General features: G+C 41.4%; 1 protein-coding gene across 20 annotated transcripts in view; it reads right to left on the reverse strand.

Annotated features, from left to right (window-relative positions):
- Positions 1–23,265, reverse strand: part of ccser1 (coiled-coil serine-rich protein 1) — a 1,096,421-nt gene that overhangs the window by 914,196 nt on the left and 158,960 nt on the right. For 17 of the 20 annotated variants that reach the window (XR_011353899.1, XR_011353900.1, XM_069925708.1 and 14 more), the window contains exon 2: positions 21,348–21,804. The exons of the other annotated variants lie outside the window; for them this stretch is intronic. Coding sequence is in view for 15 of the 17 variants with exons in the window: in XM_069925708.1 (XP_069781809.1) it covers positions 21,348–21,502 (155 nt within the window). In the remaining 2 variants the exon portion in view is untranslated. The remainder of the gene's footprint in view (positions 1–21,347; positions 21,805–23,265) is intronic. 20 annotated transcript variants of the gene reach the window in all.

Consider the following 23,265-nt stretch of genomic DNA (forward strand, 5'->3'; position numbering starts at 1 on the left):
ATAACCAAGAGATATGTAATATAGCAAAATGGCAGTCAAATTGTGCATGGCAAGATCCTACAAATAGCTAAATTACCAGATAATTCCCAGAAATTTATTCCCAGCTTATAACAAAGATGCAGTGAATTTAGGAGCTTGCGGCTCTGCTTGACCAATGACCCCAAATCATTATTGCAACATAAGTGGCATGTCACAGTAGATGTCTAAATTTAAGAATTGTGGGAGGTGAAGAATTGTTTGCTAATGTTATTGATGCAAAGGTATCAATGTCGGCCAACCAGATGGCATTAACATCAGCTTTGCCATTTTCTGTTTAGTCCCTTTCCCTCTCTCTTTTCCTATCCTTCTAGCTCCCCAAGCCCTTCCCTCCTTTCTCCAATCAAACATTCATCCTTCCATTCCTATCAATTTCCAGTTTTTGTTCTTTTACCCTTCTACCTGTATTCACCGCTGACCTTTTACCTGTTAGCCTGTGTTCCTCTGTCTGCTGCTTCCTTCCTCTTCTCCTCTCCTCCTACCCCCTTTTTATTCAGATGCCTGCTGTTTTTGCTTGTCCCTGGCCAAGGACCCAGGCCTGAAATGTTGGTTACCCTTTACTTCCTATAGATCTCCCTGGACAACTGAGTTTTTCCAGCATATTTGTGTATTACTTGATTACAGCATCCACAGACATTCTTGTTTAACTATCAATGGAGAACTGATCTGCCTACATAAAAGTAGACTTATCACAAAGATGTGCTCCCTTACTGCAAGAGAATTTTTAAATTTAGATTTAAATGCAGACATACAGCATGGTAACAAGTCATTCCAGCCCTCGAGCCATGCTGCCCAAATACCCCAATGTTAATTAATTAGACATACAGCACTTTACCAGGCCAATTTGGCCCTACAAGTCCATTCCGCCCAAATTACACTCCATCAGCCTACGCTTCGGTACGTTTTGAATGGTGGGAAGAAACTGGAGCCCCTGAAGAAAATCCACACAGACACGGAGAGAACATACAAACTCCTTACATAATTGTGCAGGATTCAAATCCAGGTCTGGTCCTGATCGCTGGCACCGTAAAGACGTTGCGCTAACTGCTACGCCGACCATGCTGCCCTATTTAACAAACCGATCTAATTTAAACTGTAACTATTCGGTACTATACGGCCCATCAAGTAAGAGAACAGCCAATAATAGAAGTTTTCCCTTCATTTGTTATAATATTTGAGCATGTTATTTTTATAATGTTTTGTGATAATATTAAAAAGGTCATTCAGCCAAGCAAATCAACCCCAACTCTCAAAAGCAACCATATCAGTCCCATGCATCTTTTTCCCTCTCTTACCTCCACCAACTGCACCCTGATCCTCATACTGTCCAACTGCACAAAGGGATCATGTATGATAGCCAATTAAACTACCATTGTCTCTTTGTGATGTGGGAGGAAAATGGACCACCTGGGGAGACCTACTGTGGCAGGGAGAATATATAAACTTCTCACAGACCACGTCCAAGGTCAGGATTGCAGTTTGAAATAAGTGGCAGTATTCATAACCACCATGTAAACACACACCAAGGAATCTAAATACTGCATAATGAACAACCTATACTGAATCCACCACACCTCTTTATTAGTCCAGAAGGCACAACAGCACCTACACTTCTGAAAAGGTTGTAAAGGGAAAGGCTACTGACTTCCATCTTGACAACATTTTACAAAAGCACAATTGAGAGGGTTTTGTCTGGCTGCACCCTTGTGTGGTACGGTATCTATAAAGCAATGGACCAAAAGTCAATACATAGATGTGGTGCTACTATGATGTGTATAGAAATATGTATTTATTGTATGGGCTGGCCCGCCCCAGATATCCCCATTAAGACTGTTATGACCAAACCCCTCCCTCAGTACCTGCCTTAGAACCGGGCCAGCAATGTGCAAGCTGTGCTGACACTTTAAGGTGATTAAAGCCTATTAATCACAACTCTCTCTCTGATTGTGGTTGATTGGTAGTACAATATGATCATAAAAAAAAGATCACTGGGGACTCCCTTTCCTCCATTGACAATATTCACTGAGAGCATTGTTTAAATGAAGCAGAAATAATTATTGAGAATCCCTACCATCCATCAACAGTGGAGGTCATCCTTGACCCACCAAGTCCCTTTGCGATCACTAAGCTCACCAATGTACTTTTTCTTCTTCATTACGTTCCAAACAGTTGATTTTAGTAATGCTAATGTTTGGGCAATGTCTCTTTCTGTTTTATTCTTGTTTTTTTCTGCCTCACGATAGCTTCTTCAACTTTCATTGGCACAACTCTGGTCCTTTTGTTGAAAGATTGCAACTACAGACTCTGAAGGTAATTGAAAGCTTAGAAGCATCTTTTACATGCACCAATGAAGCAATCAAAAATATCTGAGTACAGTAATCACAAATACCTGTGAAGCCATTATGATACCCTGAAAGGGTATGTGTAAAAAGTGCTGTAATCTCGACATGATCAAATCAAAATGTATACAAATAACATGGAATAAAATCTGGAATGTGCACTTTAATCACGTGATTTTTTTTGAATATGAACTTAAAACAGAGACAAATAAAGGTAAAAGGTGTCTTTATCCCAAACATGATGGAGGGAATTGTAGATCAACTAAAGCACAATCACTGTGGTTAGCTGAGACAAAAATGAGAGAACATAGGTTAGGGGTGAAAAGTGAAATGTTTAAAAGGAACAACAAGGGAAGGGAACTTCATGCAAAGAGTGGTGAGAGTGTGGAACGAGCTGCCAGATGAAGAGTGCATGTGGGCTCAATACTGACATTCAAATTAAATTTGGATAGGTTCATGGATGGGAAGAGTATGGAGGGCTACAGGTCATTGGAACGAGGCAGAATAACAATTGCACACAGACTAAAATAGGCTGAAGGGCCTGCTTCTGCGCTGTAGTGTTCCATGATTCCCATCTCAGACAGGACTTTTTGTGCTTCCAAAGTAGTTCATGATTGGGGCTGTAAGGGGAAAATATTTCTAATTGAAAAATGCTGCCTCCAAGAACCCCCAGAACACCAGTGTTAGTTGGAATATATGTTGTCAAATGTGCAGTGCCAAGTCTCCTTAATAGCTTGCAACATGACAAATGGAAGTCCCTGGACACATGGTTATTGTACTTGTTCCACATGTTCCCAGAGGCTGCCAGGACCAGATAAGAATTATGGAGTGATGTTGTAGTATTTATTTGCCAGGTAAAGAGAACTAAGTAATGGGGGGGGGGGGGGGGGGGAGAGGGGGGGGTGAAAATCTGTAAGTAAATTAAGGGAACTGAGAGGTCAAATATCGAATTATCATTAAGGTAACGATTGAAAACAACTCCATAATAATCAGAACAGAAAGATCAAGTGTATAGAATCCACTGGACCATGAAAGAAATGTGTGGTTCAAACTTACAAGAGAAATAAAATAGATTATCCACTAAAGAAGGAAATAAAGGTTAATGAGCCCCAGGGAATTTATGTTGACGTCAGAATATACAACTGGAGACCTTTGATCAAGAGAGACCACAAATTGATTTTATTGCCAGAAGGAAATTCTAGTTAACATTGAGGGGGAAAGGAGGTCCTTAGATGAAACGAGGTAAATTAGAAATAGGAAAGTGTTGGCAAAGCATTTGTCAAGTCTCACCATCTAGCAGAGGGTTGTCCCATACCCTGGAGCAAAAATATTTGGAGATCAAGAAGAAAAGTCTTATTTAAAATTGGTAACTTGAAAACATGAGGTTATAAAGTATTAGGAAATGCAGCCAAAACTGACAGCCTTTATTAGTGCAGAAGTGCCCCAAAAGAAAATGGGAGAGTCCCACTTGCTTGCCTTTCTTTGCCAGACTACTGGTCAATGTTAGACTCATCATTGAGTCTGCTGGTGGAAAATGACCAGTTGTCATTCCTCTGTCCACATTATGGTACCACATTTGATTAACACATGAACAGTGCACCCATCAGTTCATTGTAAATTAATCTTTGCGCCTAAAATCCAGGCAATGTTTTCACTTAACTTAATTGAGTTAAATGTTGAAGCATTTTTTGAAGAATTTAAAATGAAAAATGTTAAATAATTTTTAAATATCATTTAGAGCACAATTAGGCCATTTAAGCCCTTTGAAATATGCTCTACCATTCAAATCATAGCTAATGTAATATTCCTCTCAACCCCATTCTCCTGCCTTCTCCCCAAAACCTTTGATGCCCTTACTAATCAAGAACTTATCAACCTCTGCTCTAAATATACCTATTGATGGCAACGACAGCCATCTGTAGCAATAAATTGAACAAATTCATCACCCTCTGGCTGAAGAAATGTATCCTCTTTGCTTGGTTGTTGTATCAAATTTTAAATGTGGATGTTTGCTAATGTCAGGTGGTTAAGCTGGAAGGTGAAGCTGCATAATTTTGTGAGCCGACAAAAGGTCCAACTTCAGCTTTGGTGGACAGGGCAGTTGATGTCTATCATCTTGTGTTAACATTGCATTGTGCCAGACCCTGCTTACCAGGTCATTTCAAATCAATACCAGTGAGATCAGCACAAAGCAAGTACATTGTACTTGTACCTTTCAACCACCAATACTAAAATCTCACCTCTAAGGCCAGTTTGGACATCCTATAAGCTAACTAAAATAATTTCTTTCTGTTCAACACAGACAAATATGTGAGGTAAAAACGCAGTGCTGGAGAAACACAGCTGGTCAAACAATGTACTTTATGTAGCAAAGATGAAGAGACATAACAATTTACTATATAAAGTACATTGTTTGACCAGCTGAGTTTCTCCAGCCTTGTGTTTTTACTTCAACCATTTTTGAGTTTTAAACCAAAATGCAAATTATTTAGCTTCAATAGCCAATAAAAACGTTCCAAGGCTTGTTGGTCTAAAGCTACTGCCAAAATATACAGTGAGAACCAACTGAGGTGAAAAGCCAAACATGTTACAAAATTATCATGGTATATTGGGGACATTTGGACAGATAAATGGATAGAAAGGACTTATAAGGATATGGACCAAATGCAGCTTAATGGGTTTAGCCCAGAATGCTAACTTAGTCGGCATGGAAAAATTTGGCCGATAAACCTGTTTCATGCAGTTTGACTCTATGGAGGACTCTATCATCGGACAACTGAGCATGCATTGGTTTTGAAGCAGATTGCAGCCTAGGAGATTGTGCTGCTGTCTATCATCCACTGCTCTGTGACAATGGGGAGAAACCTGACCATCTGCTGGCACTGCTTCACATGGATGCCCACTCCCCTCTCTCAGGCATTGCTTTCTGCCAATATTACATCAGCACGTACAGCGGTCGACCACAGTATAAAGGTATGTGCACGTGGTTGAACCTGTCTGATGCGGGCGAGAAACGTTTCATTGGGCCTTTAGTGTGTCGATGGACTTTGGCTCGCTGGCATTGTACACAGGTTTTTGCCCAAAGTGAAACCACGCTGAAGCCCGTACCATACGAACCTGTCTGAAATGAAACATAGAAAATAGATGTAGGAGTAGGCTATTTGGCCCTTCAAGCCTACACCGCCATTCATTATGATCATGGCTGATCAGTACCCGGTTCCTGCCTTCTCCCCATACCCACTAATCCCCTTGGTCACAAGGGCCAAATCTAACCGACACATAAATATTGACAGGGATCCAGCCTCAACTACTTCCTGTGGCAAAGAATTCCACACATTTACCACTCTCTGAGAGAAGAAATTTTTCCTCATTTCAGTCCTAAAAAAAACTTTCCCCTTATCCTTAAACTATGGCCCCTGGTTCTGGTTTTTCCCAGCATTGGAAACAACCTTCCTGAATCTAGTCTGTCTAAACCCTTAAGAATTTTATGTTTCTATAAGATCCCCCCCTAAATTCCAGAGAATACAAGCCTAGTCTATCCAACCTTTCTTCATATGCAAGCACATCCATCTCCAGTATCAGCCTAGTGAACCTCCTCTGCACCCCCTCCAAGGCAAAGCTATCCTCTCTCAGGTGACCAAAACTGCACGCAGTACTCCAGGTGTGGTCTCACCAAGGCCCTGTACAGCTGCAGCAGAATCTCCCTACTCCTGTACTTAAATCCTCTTGCTATGAACACCAACATACCATTCGCCCTCCTCACCGCCTGCTGCACCTGCACACCCACTTTCAATGACTGATGCACAGCAACACCCAGTCTCGCTGTATTACTCCTTTTCCAAAACAGATACCATTTAAATAATAATGAGGTGGACTGTTGACCAGATGGAAGGATGAGAGAGTTCATTCACTTGATTGAATACCCACCGTCTCCAGGTCACGGGCAGGATTGGCCTGGGGTGGCCTGAAGACATATTGCACAGGTTTGTTAGGCCTCTTGGGTCCAGCGCGAACTCCTCAATTTGTAGGATTGTGATGGCGGTGCGGTATGCCTGTGTGTCGGCATCTTCAGCTTGGTCCCTGGTGAGCTGATCTGTGTCGATGCCACCCATCACCTCAGATATTGTTGGCCTGGATAACACATCAGCTTCCATGTTGGACTTCGCCAAGTGGAGGATGTCCGTTGTATATTTGGAGATGTATGAAAGGTGCCATTGTTGCCTCACTGACCAGGGATCCAAGACTTTGCCCAGTGCCTGCACCAGCGGCTTGTGGTCCGTGTAGGCCGTGAACACTCGGCCTTCGAGAATGTACCAGAAATGGTGTATAGTCAGGTACATTGCCAGCAGTTTCCAATCAAAAGTGCTGTACTTCAGCTCGGGTGCTCAGAGGTGTTTGCTGAAGAAAGCAAATGGCTGCCACTGTTGCAGCACTACACCCACTGCCCGGTCTGAGGCATCTTGTCGTTAACGATGGATCCGGGTATGCCAGGAACCTGGCATTGGAAAGTGCTATTTTGGTCTCCTCGAATGCCTGGAATGCTTTCGCACACCATCTGGGATCCTTGTTATCTGCCTTAATGAGGTTGAAGAGAGGCCGCATGGTGGTGGCTGCTCTTGAGAGGAAGCGATGATTGAAATTCACAATCTCAAGGAATTCCTACAGGCCTTTGAGGGTTTTAGGCCTGGGAAAGTTCTGAATGGTTTCGACCTTGTCAGACAAAGGTGTTGCTCCTTCGCTGGAGATGCGGTGCCCAAGGAAGTCGATGGTGGACAAACCGAATTGGCACTTGGACAGGTTGATGGTTAGACTGAAAGTCTGCAGCCAGGCAAAGAGGAAATTTAAATGTTCTTTGTGAGTCCTGGCATCTGGGCTGGCATTGAGAAAATCCCCTCCAAGTCTCTTGCCACTACATCCATGAGGTGCTGGAATGTTTGAGCCATGTTGTTCAGTCTGAGTGGCATTCTCAGGAACTCAAAGAGGCTAAATGGGTGATTATGGCCATCTTCCGGACATCGTCCCGGTGCATCAGACTGAATTTGCTGCCTGAAAATGTAAAAGGCAGTATACACCGCGGGGCATTGCGGCCCCATCAGTGGTGGTACCCTGCTGTTTTGTCACTGGGCTGCTGTGATGGCCACCAGAGGGGTGCATGAGGTGGCCAAGGTTTGTGTTGTTGCTCCCACTGCATAAATGGGCTGCACGTGGATGGAGTCGGGTTGCGGAGTGCGGAAGAGCCTGTCTTCTTCTCTCGCCACCAGGTGCAGTTCAGCAAAGTCCATGTTGGAGATGGCAGCGGCAATGTGAACCGGCAACTTGGAAAGGTATAGGGCCTCAAACAGGAAGCACTTTGTGTGTCCATCTGCAAGGGCCACTAGCTCCTGCATCAGTTCTGAGGGATTACGATCACCTAGGCCTGCGTGTCAAGCACACAAGCAGCCTCTTCGTGCCAACCAAGTTCAAATGACTCGAGCAAAAACTGTTTAAACATCATGTACTTGCCATCCATGGGTGGGTTGTTGACAAACGGGGCAATTTTCCCTGCTGTGGTGGGGTCCAGAGCATTGATTCTGCAAGTTGCACCCAGCTGCGTGGCTGGTTTGCCCAGAATGGGGGCAAGTGGCCGCGTACGGTGTGAACTGCTGCAGGCGCTCCTTTAAATACAGGCCCAAAGAAGAGAAAGGACATCATTTAGACCAGAGTGGCAGCAGTGATTATTCTCCATCTGTCCCAAGTGGAAAAACTGCTGGACAGATGCCACCTTACCACAGCACTTGGGCTGGAGGAGCAAACTCATGATGTGTGGCATTCCCATTAAAGGGTGGAGTCAGGACCTAGAGAAACCAGTGGCAATTGAGAGATTTTACCTCTTCCTTCAGTGTCAATTCAATGGGGAAGGTGATCAGACCTTTTAGATGTGCATGCGAGTACTGTTATGAATTTTACAAGCAAGGCAGTCTTACCTTGATCTTATTTATAAGAGAAAGCCTGCTCAGATAATATTGCTGCTATTAATCAATATGGAGTACCAGCAGAAAACCCTCTGAAACAAAGAGAAAAAGGAAGAGATTGATTTTCAGATTTGCTCCCTTTGTTTAAATACAAAGGCAAAAGCAACAGGAGGCGATGCAGTTATTTTTCTTTAGTTGAGACAAATTCCCTGGTGTAACGGGATTCTAATGCTCCCTGCAGCATAAATGCACCCAAGACACCAACCCATGTTACCAACAGAACAGAATCAGGTGTATCATTAATTTCAGACAGAAGCCCATGCATCTATCCACGTATCTTTCCAAGGAGATTCAGCAAGTCATTGAATACACCATCAACATTCTGCAGGTGAACTGGGAAAAATATAGAGACCAGTTATTTCACAGCCTACTTTGGAAACATAAATCCCCAGGAATGCAGAAGGCTGCAGTAAGTGACAGACACAGCCAAGTCCATCATGAGCATCGACCTCCTGTTCACTGAAGAAAACTATGCTAGACAATGAATCTTGACCATGAAAACCATCATCTAACAGTCAAAAGCCCAGCAACAACTGATCGATCAAAGCCCTTGGAATTCATGACAAAACTTCTGAAGTAGCATCTTCAGAAGATTCCGGAGCAAAATTATACCATTCATCCCATCAAACCTGCTCCACTATTCAAATCATGGCTGATGTATTTTTTCCTCTCAAACCCATTCTCCTGCCTTCTCCCCAGATGCACTTTCAAATGGAGAATCTTGTTCAAAAAAAATCAAAAGCAATATTACGTTGTAACATAGCTTCAAGAATCACGAGAACAAATTTAAGAGAAGGAGTAACTGCTTATCCCAGAGAATAATCAATCTCTGTCCATTAAAGCTGAAGAAGCTGCTTCATTAGATGTATTAAGGACACATTCTTGAAATAATAGTGCAATTAAAGGTTTATGGTAATAGGCAGGCATGTGAGCAGAGAATATGGTCAGTTTGAATAGCGGAGCAGATTCAAAGGGCCAGAAGGCCTACTCCCGCTTCTATTTCACATGTTCTCATGAATGATAATGAGCTTATTGTCAGTTGCATTATACTATATATATACCTAAAATTCTTACCCAAACAGGTACTTAGAAAAAAAAACCATAATATCAAACTAATTGAATTAAAAGAGACAATGGCCACATAACATCAATCATAAATATTAAAAGTCATCCAAGTGCAAAAAAAAAGATTTGCAAGATTGCAGACAGTCCATGATTAGTGTGCCAAGGGGAGGCTCAAGCGCCAGATGGCTGTTGGACAGAAATTGTTCGTGAACTGAGAAGTGCTCATCTTAAGGCCTCTGTCCAAAGATAGCAGTGAGAAGAAGTTTTAACCAGGGTGATGGGGATCCCTGATGAAGTTGGCTGCCACTTTGACGCAGTGTTTCACATAGATGTATTCGATGTATGGCAGCACTGCAATTAACTTTGTGAAACATTAATCCAGAGATTTGATTTGGTGGGTCTGGTAATTGATACTGTGACATTGTTTTCTTCACTGCTACCAGTATGAAATTCAACAATTTCTATCATAGATTATGAGTGTAACCTTTTCCTGGTTGAATTTCATTCACTGGAAGCTTAGTTACGTGTTTCCCCTGATGGAAATTTGACCACAATGTTCTAAACTCTGCATTGATAGCAGAAGTACCATGTGCTACAAGTAAAGTCCCAAGTGTCATATTGGGAGGGCATACAAGGTGAGGGAGGAAGTTTGAAGGAAATATTTGCTTTAAATACAGAGGATGGAGGGTTGGTGGGGGTGATACTTGGAATGGGTTGGCAGGCGTAGCAGTGGAACCAGAATTGATAATACTGTAGAAGAGGCTTCTAGATAGATGCAGGAAAATGAAGGGAATAGAGAGATATGGATCATGGGCAAGCAGCAGTGTTTCAATTGAACTTGGGTGTAATATTCAGTGCACGCACATGGGCTGTAGAGTCTGCTTCTATACTGCACTGTTCTATATTCCATGGATGGGTTGGACCCCAGAATGATTGTCTTACTTTCCTCCTCTCCTTCACACTGTCACCCACCATTTTCTCTTCCCAGATTCCCCTGACTCTCCCTCCCTCTCAATCTGACCCTTGACCTCCATTAAGACAAGAGGTGTGAAGGAAGGGTGTAAAAGTCATTTAGTAGTGTCCAAGGCTAATACCCCACTTTCTTTGATAATGAATGGTGACTTGAGTTTATATACCATCACTGCAGCTGGGGAATATTAAATCTAAATAAAATCAGCATCAATCTGTAATAATGTGCAGGAAACTACCAGATTGCTGGTTAAAAAGCCATCTGGTTTACTACAGGGAATGAAACCTTACCTAGTCTGGACTAAATAGGACTCCCATTAATTAACTGCTTTGTGAAAGAGCAAAGTACTTCAGAGTGGATGGCAAATATGCTAGTTCTTGCCATATCGCTAAAATGAATAGCAAAAAAATCCAGGGAATTTAGAAATTACCAATTAAATACCAGGTTCACTAATTTTGCCAACATCCCTTGAATGAATAAAACTAACACTTGTGGGGGAAAAAATAATGAAGTCGCTCACTCATAAGCCTAATACCCCATTAAAAATAATGAGCTGCTCTCATTATTCAGAGTACCTTTTGCATCTTATTGAAATTTGTCTTCCTAAACAAGACATCAATTCTTGCTTCTTAGCATATCTACATTGCTTGAAGACACAACTATGCAAATGAACTGCAAGAACAAGGCCACAGGATGCACATAACAGATTTTAAACGCATAATTTGTCCATCACCGTATCGTCATTTTCCAAAAAAAATTACCATTCAGTTTTACATAGCTCATCAAACTACTATTTATGCATCAAGGACGATGTCTGAAGACAGAAAATAACTGAAAGCAGTTTCTCCGGCTTACCTGAACAATAGGATTCAAACAAGGAGTTATCCTTCATGCACTATTATGTAGAGAATCTAAAATGGCAGGGTAATTGACTTCAAATTATTTCTTAATGCAGAATCATCACTACAGATTTTCATAGAAAATATGAAGAACACAACAATATGAAATGCCCTTAATGACCATCTTTATCTCAATCCAGCTTAGTCCACTCTCACTATCGTGTAGAGCTACACAGGAACTTTAATGCTTAAAATCCTGCTTTGCATTCACCTCGTGACAAAAATCATACACCATACTATGTTATGGCTGTTCATTGACCAAATACGTTTCCTTGCTTTCTTCTCCACAGATACTGAGTGACAAGAGCATTATCGCCAATTTATTTCACCTCCAGAAGCAATTCCTTGCCAGTAAAATTCTGAGATATTGTGGAGCCTTAAAACATGCCACACAGATTAGGTTCTCCCTTTTCTTGCAGTGTTGAACTTTGGAAAGTTAAAGTACTTCTGGTTTAGTAACATTGGAACACCTGGATAGCAAAGATGCATTAATCAGGATGTTCTTTATTGACAACAGTGCGGCATTTAGATCCACCATCACCTCCAAACTGATCAGCAAACTCCAAGACCTGGGACTCAACACCCCACTGTGTAATTGAATCATGGATTTCCTCACCTCCAATGAGAATTGGCAAGAACATCTACCTCCACAATCTCTAGCAGTACCGGAGCTCCACACAGCTACATTCTTAGCTCCCTGTTCTACTCACTTTACACCTATGACTGTGTGGTTTGATACAACAATAACACCATCAACAAATTTGTCGATGATATCACAGTGGAGGGTTATATAAAGAAAGGCGATGAGTCAGCAAACAGAAGGAACCTTGCACTCAATGTCACTAAAATCAAGGAGCTTCAACCAAACCAACCAACTTCATGAAGGGAAATCCGAAAGTTTATGATCATTGGGGGATCAGAGGTGGAGAGGGAAAGCAAACTTATGTACTTGGGAGTCAATATCTCAGAAAATCCTCCTGAACTTAAAACTTTAATGGCATGGTGTAAAAAGCACGTCAGTGCCTCTACTTCCTCAGGGGTTTGCAGAGGTTTGGTCTGACATCAGAAATCCTGGCAAATTTCTACAGATGTGTGGTGACCAGCTACATCATGGTCTGATTATGGGGACACCAATACTCCTGAGCATAAAGCTGTCCAAAAGGTAGTGGTCACAGCCCAAGACTTCTCAGGCAATATCCTCCTGACCATCGAGAACACATGCAGGGAATGCTGCCGTCAGAGAGCAACAGCAAGGATCCACATCACCCAGTACATGCTGTGTTCTCAAAGCTACTATCATAGATGCCACAAGACTCGCACCACCAGGTTCAGGAACAGATGCTTCTGATCAACCATCAGACTCCTCAACAACAACTCACTCCTCAACAACAACTCAATCAGGGACTCATTAAATGACTCTTACTTTTGCTCTTCATTGATTTTTTTAAATCCTCTCTGTATGTAAACACTTTGTTTACATTTTGTTATCAGTTTACAGTTCCTTATTTGTTTACATGTGCATTGGAGTCCATTCTAGTGACTTGCTAAAGCAGAAGTAAGTGAATTTTCCAAAGTTGAATCCAAACCGTTGTCTTGCCATTTCTCCTCACGAATGGTGCCTGACCTGCTAAATTCTTCCAGCAGGTAATCATTTTCCAAGGTTTAATACTTTCATTGCAACTATGTAAATTAATGAAGCTATGGGCATTAACAGAGAACTAAGTGGACTATCAGGATCCCCAGGTTGGTCAACAGCTGGCTGAGGTAGATGCAATAGATCTCCAAAATGAGTAGCTCAAATTTGTGTCACATCAAATTCATGTTGCGTCAAGTCAAATTCTTTTCCTTACGAATATGTTTTCTAAGACTAGCACGCAGGCTTGATGATCTCTATGCTGCAACCTAACCTAATTTACTCATGGAAAGTGGAGATGAATAAAGATTAAATGTAGTTTAATTATGCCCTGGACGGTGAGTGCAGACATCCATCATCATATTCTGGTCAAAAAGGAACAAAGAAAATGTGCCAGTTCTGTTCACTCTTTGAAAGTGTTTGCTCTTTATTGCTGGAATGATTGTCCTTTCAATTCAGACCATATGATCATATTCATTTACTGCCACATCCCCTTCACTAAATTAGATTTATTCAGGACTTGCAAGTTATTTCAGTATGGTTGGGGCTCTGATTCATTTATCAGGCAGGCACAGTCCTTGGAGGATTGTCTTCCCATTCTCGCAGGTTGCCACAGGGTAAACTTCTCCCCGCAGATCCCTGTGTTTGCAAGAATTTCAAATTTCAGAAAAAAAGTCCGATAAAGATGATCGAGTTTGGCACCACCTCTGGTATTTTTCCTTTTGTCCATCTGGAATTAATCATTAATAGCTTTGGTTTGACATACTGAATTCCCTTTATCAGAGGATTACATGTTCCTACGATTATGCATCATGAATAATCACAGAAAATCACACATTTTTTGATTTATTTCTTCAAACATCAATTTCCTATCTGCTGCTGGTACATCACAACCTACCAAAACCAAGCAGAACAATATGCTTTAATCAACCACGGCAATTTTTATTTACATCTCCAAGAAATTTCACTGCCATTTGATTTCAAAGGATTTGTATTTGATATGATGAGCAAAATGGTGGTAAGTATCCTATTTAGCTGACTTAACCAAGGAGAACTGGAATCTTGTACTTTATTGTTTGTTTTGGTGCAACAACAGGATGTCGGCAGCTAAAGTCTACTGTGTGTATGTGTGTGCGCGAGCGTGTTCAGTGAGGTGGTGGCAACTTTGTAAATGCTTTCAAATGTATTCACAATTTCATTGTCTGATAACAATTAATGTAATCCTTTGCATCTTTTCGCCTTGTGCTGATTTATATTTAATGCCAATCCACCATAAATTCTTATCTTACAATATGGCTGAGTAGCTTCTGTTAATTGAAGATCTAAAAATACTCACAAAGTTTGGTCATTAGTGGGTGGTGTTGGTTCCCAGCACAATTGCTTTATAAGCAAAAGATTTGTATAACAAACTCTGGAAAAATGCCATCTCAGAGTTGGTTTTTAAGAGGCTACAAGTAATCAGGGGAAGACAACAAGTGAAATTGAATATGTTAATCAAAAAGTAACAGATGTCAGGAAATTCTTCAATACATTTTCATATTTCCAGACTTCATAATCTTGGTCAAGCTTTGTCCAATTGATATTAATCGTGCATTGTACTTCAACTGGGGATACAGCGCATGCACAATATTTTCCTTGCATCAGTACAAGATTAAAACAGGGTCCCTGTCACATTTGTGGCCCGAAATGTAAAGTTAATAAAACATTAAACACAAGTTTTATCAGGTAAACTTCTCAGTGGCTTTATTTTCCCGTTTCCTTTGTTCTCCTGCTTGTGTTCTTATCTCCCTCTCATACCACGTGACTTCCGGTACATCTCATACATATTCATTATCATGACATCCCTTCTTTAATCAGAAATAAACTTTACCTTCACTTACCAATATCCCTCGGAAACATACAAACATCGTAACTAATGGTAATACTATAACTCAACTACATAAAATTTACTTTCTACAGCACTCATACATGCACTTTATGATATAAGATTAAATACTGTCCCAAAGTTCTTATTAAAACTATGGCACAAAGTCTTCATATCGTTTGGGCGCTTTCCGGTTTCATTTCGGCCTGCCTGCGATATTGTCATCGCTTCTCAGTTATTCACTCTCGGCGTCGGAAATACTGCTCGCCACGGCTTCGAGTGTTTCTGGCGCTCTAGTCACTTCATCAGGAGTGCTGGTAACTGCATCTGGAACGTCATCAGGTCTCTCAGTTTCAGCATCTCTTATTGGCCTTTCAACCTCTTCGCTCGATGTATCTCTGGACTGGTACCTTTTTACACCTGAGACATTTCTCTTATACAGGACTCCAGTCGGAGATTTGACTGTCACCATACTGCCACTTCTGGATACGACAGTATAGGGTTGATGGTAATAAGGTGTGTCTAGCTTACCACCAATTTCATGCCTCACTAGAACATTATCTCCTGGCATGATGTCTGAGTACTTGGCTCCACGTTTCAAATCTGTGTACAGCTTTGCTGAACCTTTCTTTTCAGCATCGTGGTCCCTCATCTCCTGGTCGTCTCGGATTTCCTTTATTTCTGGCATTTTTGTGCGGATATTTCTCCCAAAAAATGCTTCTGCAGGACTTTTTCCAGTGGTTGCATGAGGTGTTGCTCGATAGACAGCCACATAAGATAGCAATGCTTCTCGCCAATTTTGTCCTTCTGCGTGTGCAATCCTCAATCGTTTTTCAATGGACTGATTTTGTCTCTCTACTTCCCCGTTGGCTTGCGGCCATTTCGGAGTTACTTTATGATGGTGGATACCTGTGGTCCTCATGTATTCCGCAAATGTCTCTGAAATGAATTGTGGACCATTGTCAGAGTATAATGTAACAAGTAATCCATATCTTGCAAATATCTCTGCTAATGCTTGTATTGTTTTTTCAGTGGTTGTGGACTTCAACACCACGTACTCATAGTATCTGCTGTAGTAATCTATCACTACCATAATTGATTCACCCGTCGGTAAAGGTCCAAGAAAATCAACAGCTACGTCGATCCATGGTCCTGTCGGGAGTTGCGTACTCCGGATCGGTTCTGGCGGATTACTCCTACTTGTGATTTGACATCCATGACAAGTTTTAACAAATTTCTCGGCGTCTTTATCACAACTTGGCCACCATACCTTGGTTCTAAGGTTTTGCTTGGTACCAACAATGCCTAGGTGTCCTTCATGCGCTAAGGATACGATCTTCGATCTCAATCTTTGCGGAATCACCAATCTGCAACCTCTTAATACACACTGTCTGATGCAACAAAGTTCGTCTCTAATGGGAATGTAAGCCTTGTGAGTACACTTGTCCCATTGTCTACTCTGTATGCATTCTCTTACTTCCATGAGTTCTGGATCACGTTCGGATTCTCTCTCGACTTCCTTCGTAGTCACAGCTTTCGGTGTCGCCTGAATAGCTATGAAGTGTACAAAGCTCTCTGTTTCTGTTCCCAATTCTGACTTGGATTGTGGACCACCATCCTTCACCAATCTGGACAGCGGATCAGCAATGTTTGTTTTCCCTGCAATGTGGATTACTTTATATTTGTAGGGTTGTAGTCTGAGTACCCATCTCTCTATTCTGGCACATGGTTTGGATCTAGGTGCATAGATCACCTCTAATGGCTTATGATCTGTGATGAGTTCAAATTCAATGCCGTATAAATATGCATGGAACCTCTCACAGGCCCATACAAGTCCGAGTGCTTCTTTCTCTGTCTGAGAGTATCTTCTTTCCACATCTGATAACGATCTGCTGGCATAGGCAATGATTCTTGGTCCTCCATCATGCATCTGGACCAACACGGCTCCTAAACCAATCGGGCTGGCATCCGCTATGACTTTGGTTGATGCCGCCGGATCATAATATCCAAGAGTTTTTGCGTCTGTCAGGCTTTGCTTCAGCGCTGTGAACGCTTTCTTCTGCTCAGATCCAAAATGAAATGGTACACCTTTCCTGGTTAGTTTCCTTAGTGGTTCTGCCACTGTAGCGAAATTAGGAATGAACTTTGCACAAAAATTAACCAATCCTAGGAAACTCCTCACCTCTGTTGCATTCTGAGGTGCACGTGCATCTGCAATAGCTTTCACCTTGGCCTCTGCAGGGTTTAGTCCTTCCCGTGTAAGTCTGTGTCCCATGAAGTCCATTTCTGACACACCAAACTGGCACTTGTTTCCATTCACGGTAAGGCCTGCCTCCTGTAGTCTAGATAGTACACGCCTCAACTGTTTGTCATGCTCTTCCTTCGTTGGTGCATGGACTATGATGTCGTCAAAAATGTTGGCAACTCCAGGAATGCCTTGAATCACTCGATGGATTTCATACTGGTAGATCTCTGAAGCTGCATTAATTCCAAATGATAGTCTCTTGTAACGATACAATCCACAGTGAGTCACAAATGTTGTCACATCTCGGGAACCTGGATCCAGCTCTAATTGATGATAGCCCCATTTCAGATCAATTTTTGAGAATACCTTGCAGGTAGTTAGTTCTTGAAGTATTTCCTCCACTGCTAGTATAGGGTGTCGTTCTCTAATTATAGCTTCATTGGCCATTCTCATGTCAATACATAGTCTTATGTCACCCTTTGGTTTGGGCACAATCACTACTGGGCTGACCCATTGTGTCGAATGTTCCACCGGTTCAATAATGTCTTGTTCGATCAATTCTTTAGTTTTGGCTTTGACTTTCCCACGAAGTCCAAACAGAGTTCGGCGCATTGGTTGTGCCTTGGGTTTGACCGTTTCATCTACCGCTAGCTTCAATTGTCGACCTTTCAGCTTTCCTATTCCTTGGAAGACTGCGGGGAATTCTTGCTTCATATCCTCGTATGACTGAATTGAATTGACACAAGCTCCAATATGAAGTATTGCCAGGTCTTGCGCTGTGCTTCTACTCAGCAATGGTTCTCCCCTCTCTTCTATGACCATAAACTCTGCTTCGGTGTACTTATCTCCAGCTTCAACAGTTGCAGTAAAACATCCAATGGTCTGCAATGGCTTGGTTGCTGTGTATGGATACAGTTTCTTGGAACACTTCTTTGAGGTACAGATGATCTTTTTCCTTTTCAACTTCTCCCATAAATGTCGATCAATCACATTACTGTCACTGCCTGAGTCTACAATGACCTGAACTGTCACTCCACCAACAATCACTGGGACCTTCTCATGATGTACTTCATTCAACGTAAATTGGTAACAACTCTGTTCCTCCTGGGTATCATCATCGTCACCGTCTATCTGGCGAATGGTGTCTTTCTTTCCAGGATACTTTCCTTTCCCCCAGGCTTTGCCTTTGGAAGTTGTACTCTTCCTCTTCTGGTCTGCATTGAACTTGCTTTTGCACTTCTTTGCAAAGTGGTCCTTGCCTCCACACTTTCTGCAAACTTTGCCTTTGGCCGGGCAATATGGGTCTTTTCCAAAGTGACCTCGGTTTCCACATCGATAACACTCCACGTCCTGTGACGGCGTATATCTTGGCTGGTTATGGCGATGTGAGAGCCTTTTAATTTGCTGGCTTGAGTTGTCTTTCAGGGACATGGTATGCAATTCCCCTTCAACAGCCTCTAATGCAGCAGCAATGGTTAAAGCATCGGTGAGTTCCAACTCACTTCCTCTTGCTAGTAGACGTCTTCTGAGTTTATCTGATCTGCAGTGCTGTACGACTTGATCCAATAATTGGTTGTCCAAATCAGCTGGCATGTAATTGCATCCAACAGCTAGCTGGCGTAGTCTCGTCACGTACTGAGCAATTGTCTGGCCATCTTCTTGTCTCGTTCTCCGAAACAAATGGCGTTGAAATGTAGCATTCGGTGTCACTACATAGTGTGCATTTAATGCATCTACCGCTTTCCGGTACTCATCCTTTCTTCCAGTATTTAAAAGTGTCTTAAATGTTTTCCGAACTGCAGGTCCCGCGGTGAAAAGGAGTAATGCCCTTCTCTGCGCTTTTTGTTCAACTGTACCGGTATCTAGAAATAGGCCACTACTGTCGGCGTAGGATTCAAATTCTTCCAGCCATGCCTTCCACTTCACACTTACAGTGCTTGCATCACCAGTCGGGTCAAAATGAGCATTTCCACTATGTGTTAGAAAGTCACCGTTTGCACCAGCCATGAGGAAATATTCCAGCCCCAAAAGTACTGAGTCACAGAGAAAATTCTTATCACCTTGAAGTCGTCTGTAATCCTCTGTAATCTTGTTTAGTCTTTAATTTTCTTCAAACTTCTTTCATCCTCGTCGCCAATGTCACATTTGTGGCCCGAAATGTGAAGTTAATAAAGCATTAAACACAAGTTTTATCAGGTAAACTTCTCAGTGGATTTATTTTCCCGTTTCCTTTGTTCTCCTGCTTGTGTTCTTATCTCCCTCTCATACCAAGTGACTTCCGGTACATCTCATACATATTCATTATCATGACAGTCCCTTATTAAATTTCTGAAATGTTTTGGATAAAGTTTAATCACCTGCCATTTGAAAACTTTTGGCTTTTGGCTTTAGTGATAGCCATTTCAAATGCATCTTCCTCATCCAGAATTTATTGCTTAATATCTACTCATCTCATTGGAAAACTTGTGATGCTTAAAATAGTTGAAAGAATGAGTGGCCTGTGTGTAAAGTATCCAAATCAGAATCATGGGATAGATGTGCCAATATTCTGCATCAACTTCTGAGAGAAATCGGTCAGATCTAAAATCCTACAACATTCAAATTCACCTTAAACTTCTAGATATTCACTAAAATTCTAAATTAGGCAAGCCCCCAAATAGTATTGTGCACAAGCAAAAAGAACCCAGCAAATTGATGTGAACCTTTATTCAACATTTCTACTTATTATGCAGAATATGCACACCAAAATGGTTAACAAATTAATATTCATTAATGTACCATCATAAAATATAGTTTAACAAGAAATGTTACAAAGCAGCTTTTACGTCCCTTTTAGACACTCAATTCCTAAAACAGGCAATAGAGCGCATTATAGCTATGGGGCAAACCTTAAAGGAGACAGTAGTGAAATTAAATTGGTTAACCCAAGTACCTCAGTAGAAATATTTAGTTTTAAATTTGTACCCATTTATGGAGGAAGGAATGAAGTTTCATTTTGTGGTTACTGTCATTTTTGTATTGCAAAATTATTAATACAAGCTCAAAATGTATTGCAGTAGTTGAGTTCTGATACACTTCTTCAAATGCTTTCAAGTTTATTATCATCTGACTGTACATATACAACCAATATACAGTTTCACTTGATACCATTTTCGTCACTCACATCTGCCTTAACGACAAACTCATTTATACATTCAATTTAATTGAGAATTGTGCAGCAATCTACTGGAGAAGAGTGTGCCTCTGGTTTCCTTCCCCTGACTTATCTAATTCAAAAGGTGTCAAAAGCAAATCTTTCCATCACACATGGGCTGCATCCAGAGTACAATTGACTACAGGTCAAGGCCTGCTCAAATAATTTCTACCCATTTACAACCTGTCATCATCTTCGAACAAGGTTCACACAAATATCTCAATTCCCTCTCAAAGCAGACTCACGGTGATGAAGCTGCCCGGTGGACCTGAAATAGCAGCAGTAATCATGCCATCTGGCATCTCTCTGGGATCAGACATCATGGGGGATGGGGTGACTACAGAAGTGGTATTATCGAAATTGATGCTTCCATAAACAAAGCAAGCAGGCATTTGTTATCAGCGTCTACAGAGGAATGCTTCTTCAGCTTTGAATTGCATCTTTATATTTTCTATTAAAATATAAACTTGTAAAAAGAAATATTTTCCTTGATTATAGTTTATTTCACATTCAATACTTGTTTTCCCATTGTAGTTGGCTATTTAAATCTTTGTATCTTAACATTATTTATTTCTTTTCTTGCTTTATGTTGCCTATGACAATAGATGAGGTACTTCATTGCAACAGAGATTGAAATTAAGAGCATGGAGTGCAAACATGGAGAATAATGGTGAATTACACATTTATGCAATTTTGGTCTACTAACAGTGAAACCTCGTTAGAACGCAATTCATTAAATCCGCAGAATCGCTTATAGCACGGTGTCTGCTGACCCGAAACATTGATTTTAGGATGCCAGGCTATCAGTGGCTAACAGCCATAAACTCAAAAATGGACTCTTATGATGGGCATGGGCAGCGGAAGTCGGGCGGGTGAGAGACTAGCAGTATGAGTTGGGAGGGCGAGGAGGGAGACCAGCAGCGCGAGTTGGACGGGTAAAGGGGGGGGGAGATGGCAGCGCGACTGGAAGTGGGTGGGGGTGGATACAGCAGCACAATTCGGGTGGGCTTAAATCTGGCTTTCCAAATTCTGGAAAAATCCAAAATTCAGAACACACTGTCCCCCATGGGTTCCAGAGAAAGTATTATGTACCTGTATGTGGAGTTTAAAGATGTTAAAGGTCTTATTATAGGTCTTATTATAGTCACAGTATTCTGTTTTCTTGCTTCCTGAATCATGACATATATGCATCTGTTCCGTGATTCGGTTGTAACGCAATATGAAATCTTGGTCCCCAAATACCGCATTCTAACGAGGATTTACTGTACTTGAAAAAAGATATGCTGGATTGGGAAGAAGCTGTCCTTGCTGGAACTCAACATCCCTCTCTGTAAATGGATTCTGGACTTCCTAACGGAAAGACTGCAGTCTGGGTTGTCATCAGAATCTCAAGCATCACCACACTGAGCACTGGTACACCTCAGGGCTGTGCTCTCAAAACGCTCCTGTTCATGCTGCTGATCCACGATTGCAAAGCTTGATCCAGGTCCAACAAATTATCTTTGGAGATGACTCGGCAGTAGTTGGCTTATCAGCAAGAATGATGTGCCTAAATACAAAGAGGTGGAAAATTTTGTGAAATGATGTGAGAATAACAACTTGAGTCTCAATGTGGACAGGACAAAGAAGATATTGTGGACTTCAGGATGTCCAGGGATGACCACCCTGCACTACACAATAATAATGGGGTATTGGGGAAAGTAGAGAGCACCAAGTACCTCAGAGTCCACTTAAGAAAGTGACCTATCCTGGACATAACATCTCCTCACTTGCCAAGAAGGCACAAAAGTGATTACACTGCCTTAGAAGGCTGGTGGGCTCGGCTACCGGCCACCATTCTATCAACTTTCTATAGGAGTTCTATCAAGAGCGTTTTGGTGAACTGCATCACAGTGTGGTACAGTTCCTGTAGAACATACATGTCAAAATCAGGCCCGCGGGCCAAATTTGGCCCGTGATATAATTATATTTGCCCCGCAAGATCATATCAAATATCTATTAGAGCTGGCCCGCTGGCAGCCACGCCAGTATAGTGCATGCACAGCTAATACTACGAATCCCAGAATGCTTTGCAAATGCATTGGCGCTGGCCCGTCAGCCCGCTAATCGCTCCCACCTCCTCTCTTTACTTTCATTGGCATCTGAGACCTGTCGCCGAACTCACATGTAATAAACCCCTTACGAAAAATGGCCAAACCAAAGACAGAAAACACGACCTTTCAAGACAGGTGGGAGGCAAACTTTGACCCCAGAGTTTGATGAACTTGCATCTAAAAAGAGATGCCAAGTATCTGGTTTAGACCCAGGTGCATCAGGGTAAATCACAGTGTAGCAAGCTAAGCTTGGATTCATATTTTCTTTGGTTAACTTTGGACTGTTCATAGTTGAAAGATTGGATTTTCATTGAAGCAAGTTGTTTTTTTTTGACTTGTTGGCTTGTGAAAAAAAAACATTTAAAAGGAGCTTAAAGGCTATAGAGAAATTATTTATTGAATATTTTATTTCTCATTTGTTAATGCTTCTTCTGGAAAGAGTTTAACCAAAACTATTATTAAACATTTATTTTAATAAGAAAAGGTTTAACATTACATATGTTGAAAGAAGAGAAAACATGCAGATGTTGTTGAAAATTTTCAATAAATATTTAGTTTGGCCCACGACTTAGTCCAAGTTTTTAATTTTGGCCCTCTGTGAATTTGAGTTTGAAACCCCTGCTGTAGAGCATCGGATCGGAGGTCAATCCACAGGATTATAAAAGCGGCAGTGAGGATCGTAAAAGGGGATGTAGGTTAATTGGGTGGCATTGATTTGTGGGCCGAAATAGTCCGTTACCATGCTGTATGTCTAAATTTAAAATTAATTTAATTTTTTTTAATTAAAATTTCAACCACGAAATCTCAACACCAACATAAAAATAGCACTTGCTATTTCAGTGATTTTCTTTCCATGAGTAATATGTCCCCTCACGTTCACATTCTAGCAATCAAGTTTTTTATGTATGTTTAAAAAT

The sequence above is a fragment of the Narcine bancroftii genome, chromosome 3 (assembly GCF_036971445.1).
Source record: "Narcine bancroftii isolate sNarBan1 chromosome 3, sNarBan1.hap1, whole genome shotgun sequence".
NCBI lineage: Eukaryota > Metazoa > Chordata > Chondrichthyes > Torpediniformes > Narcinidae > Narcine > Narcine bancroftii.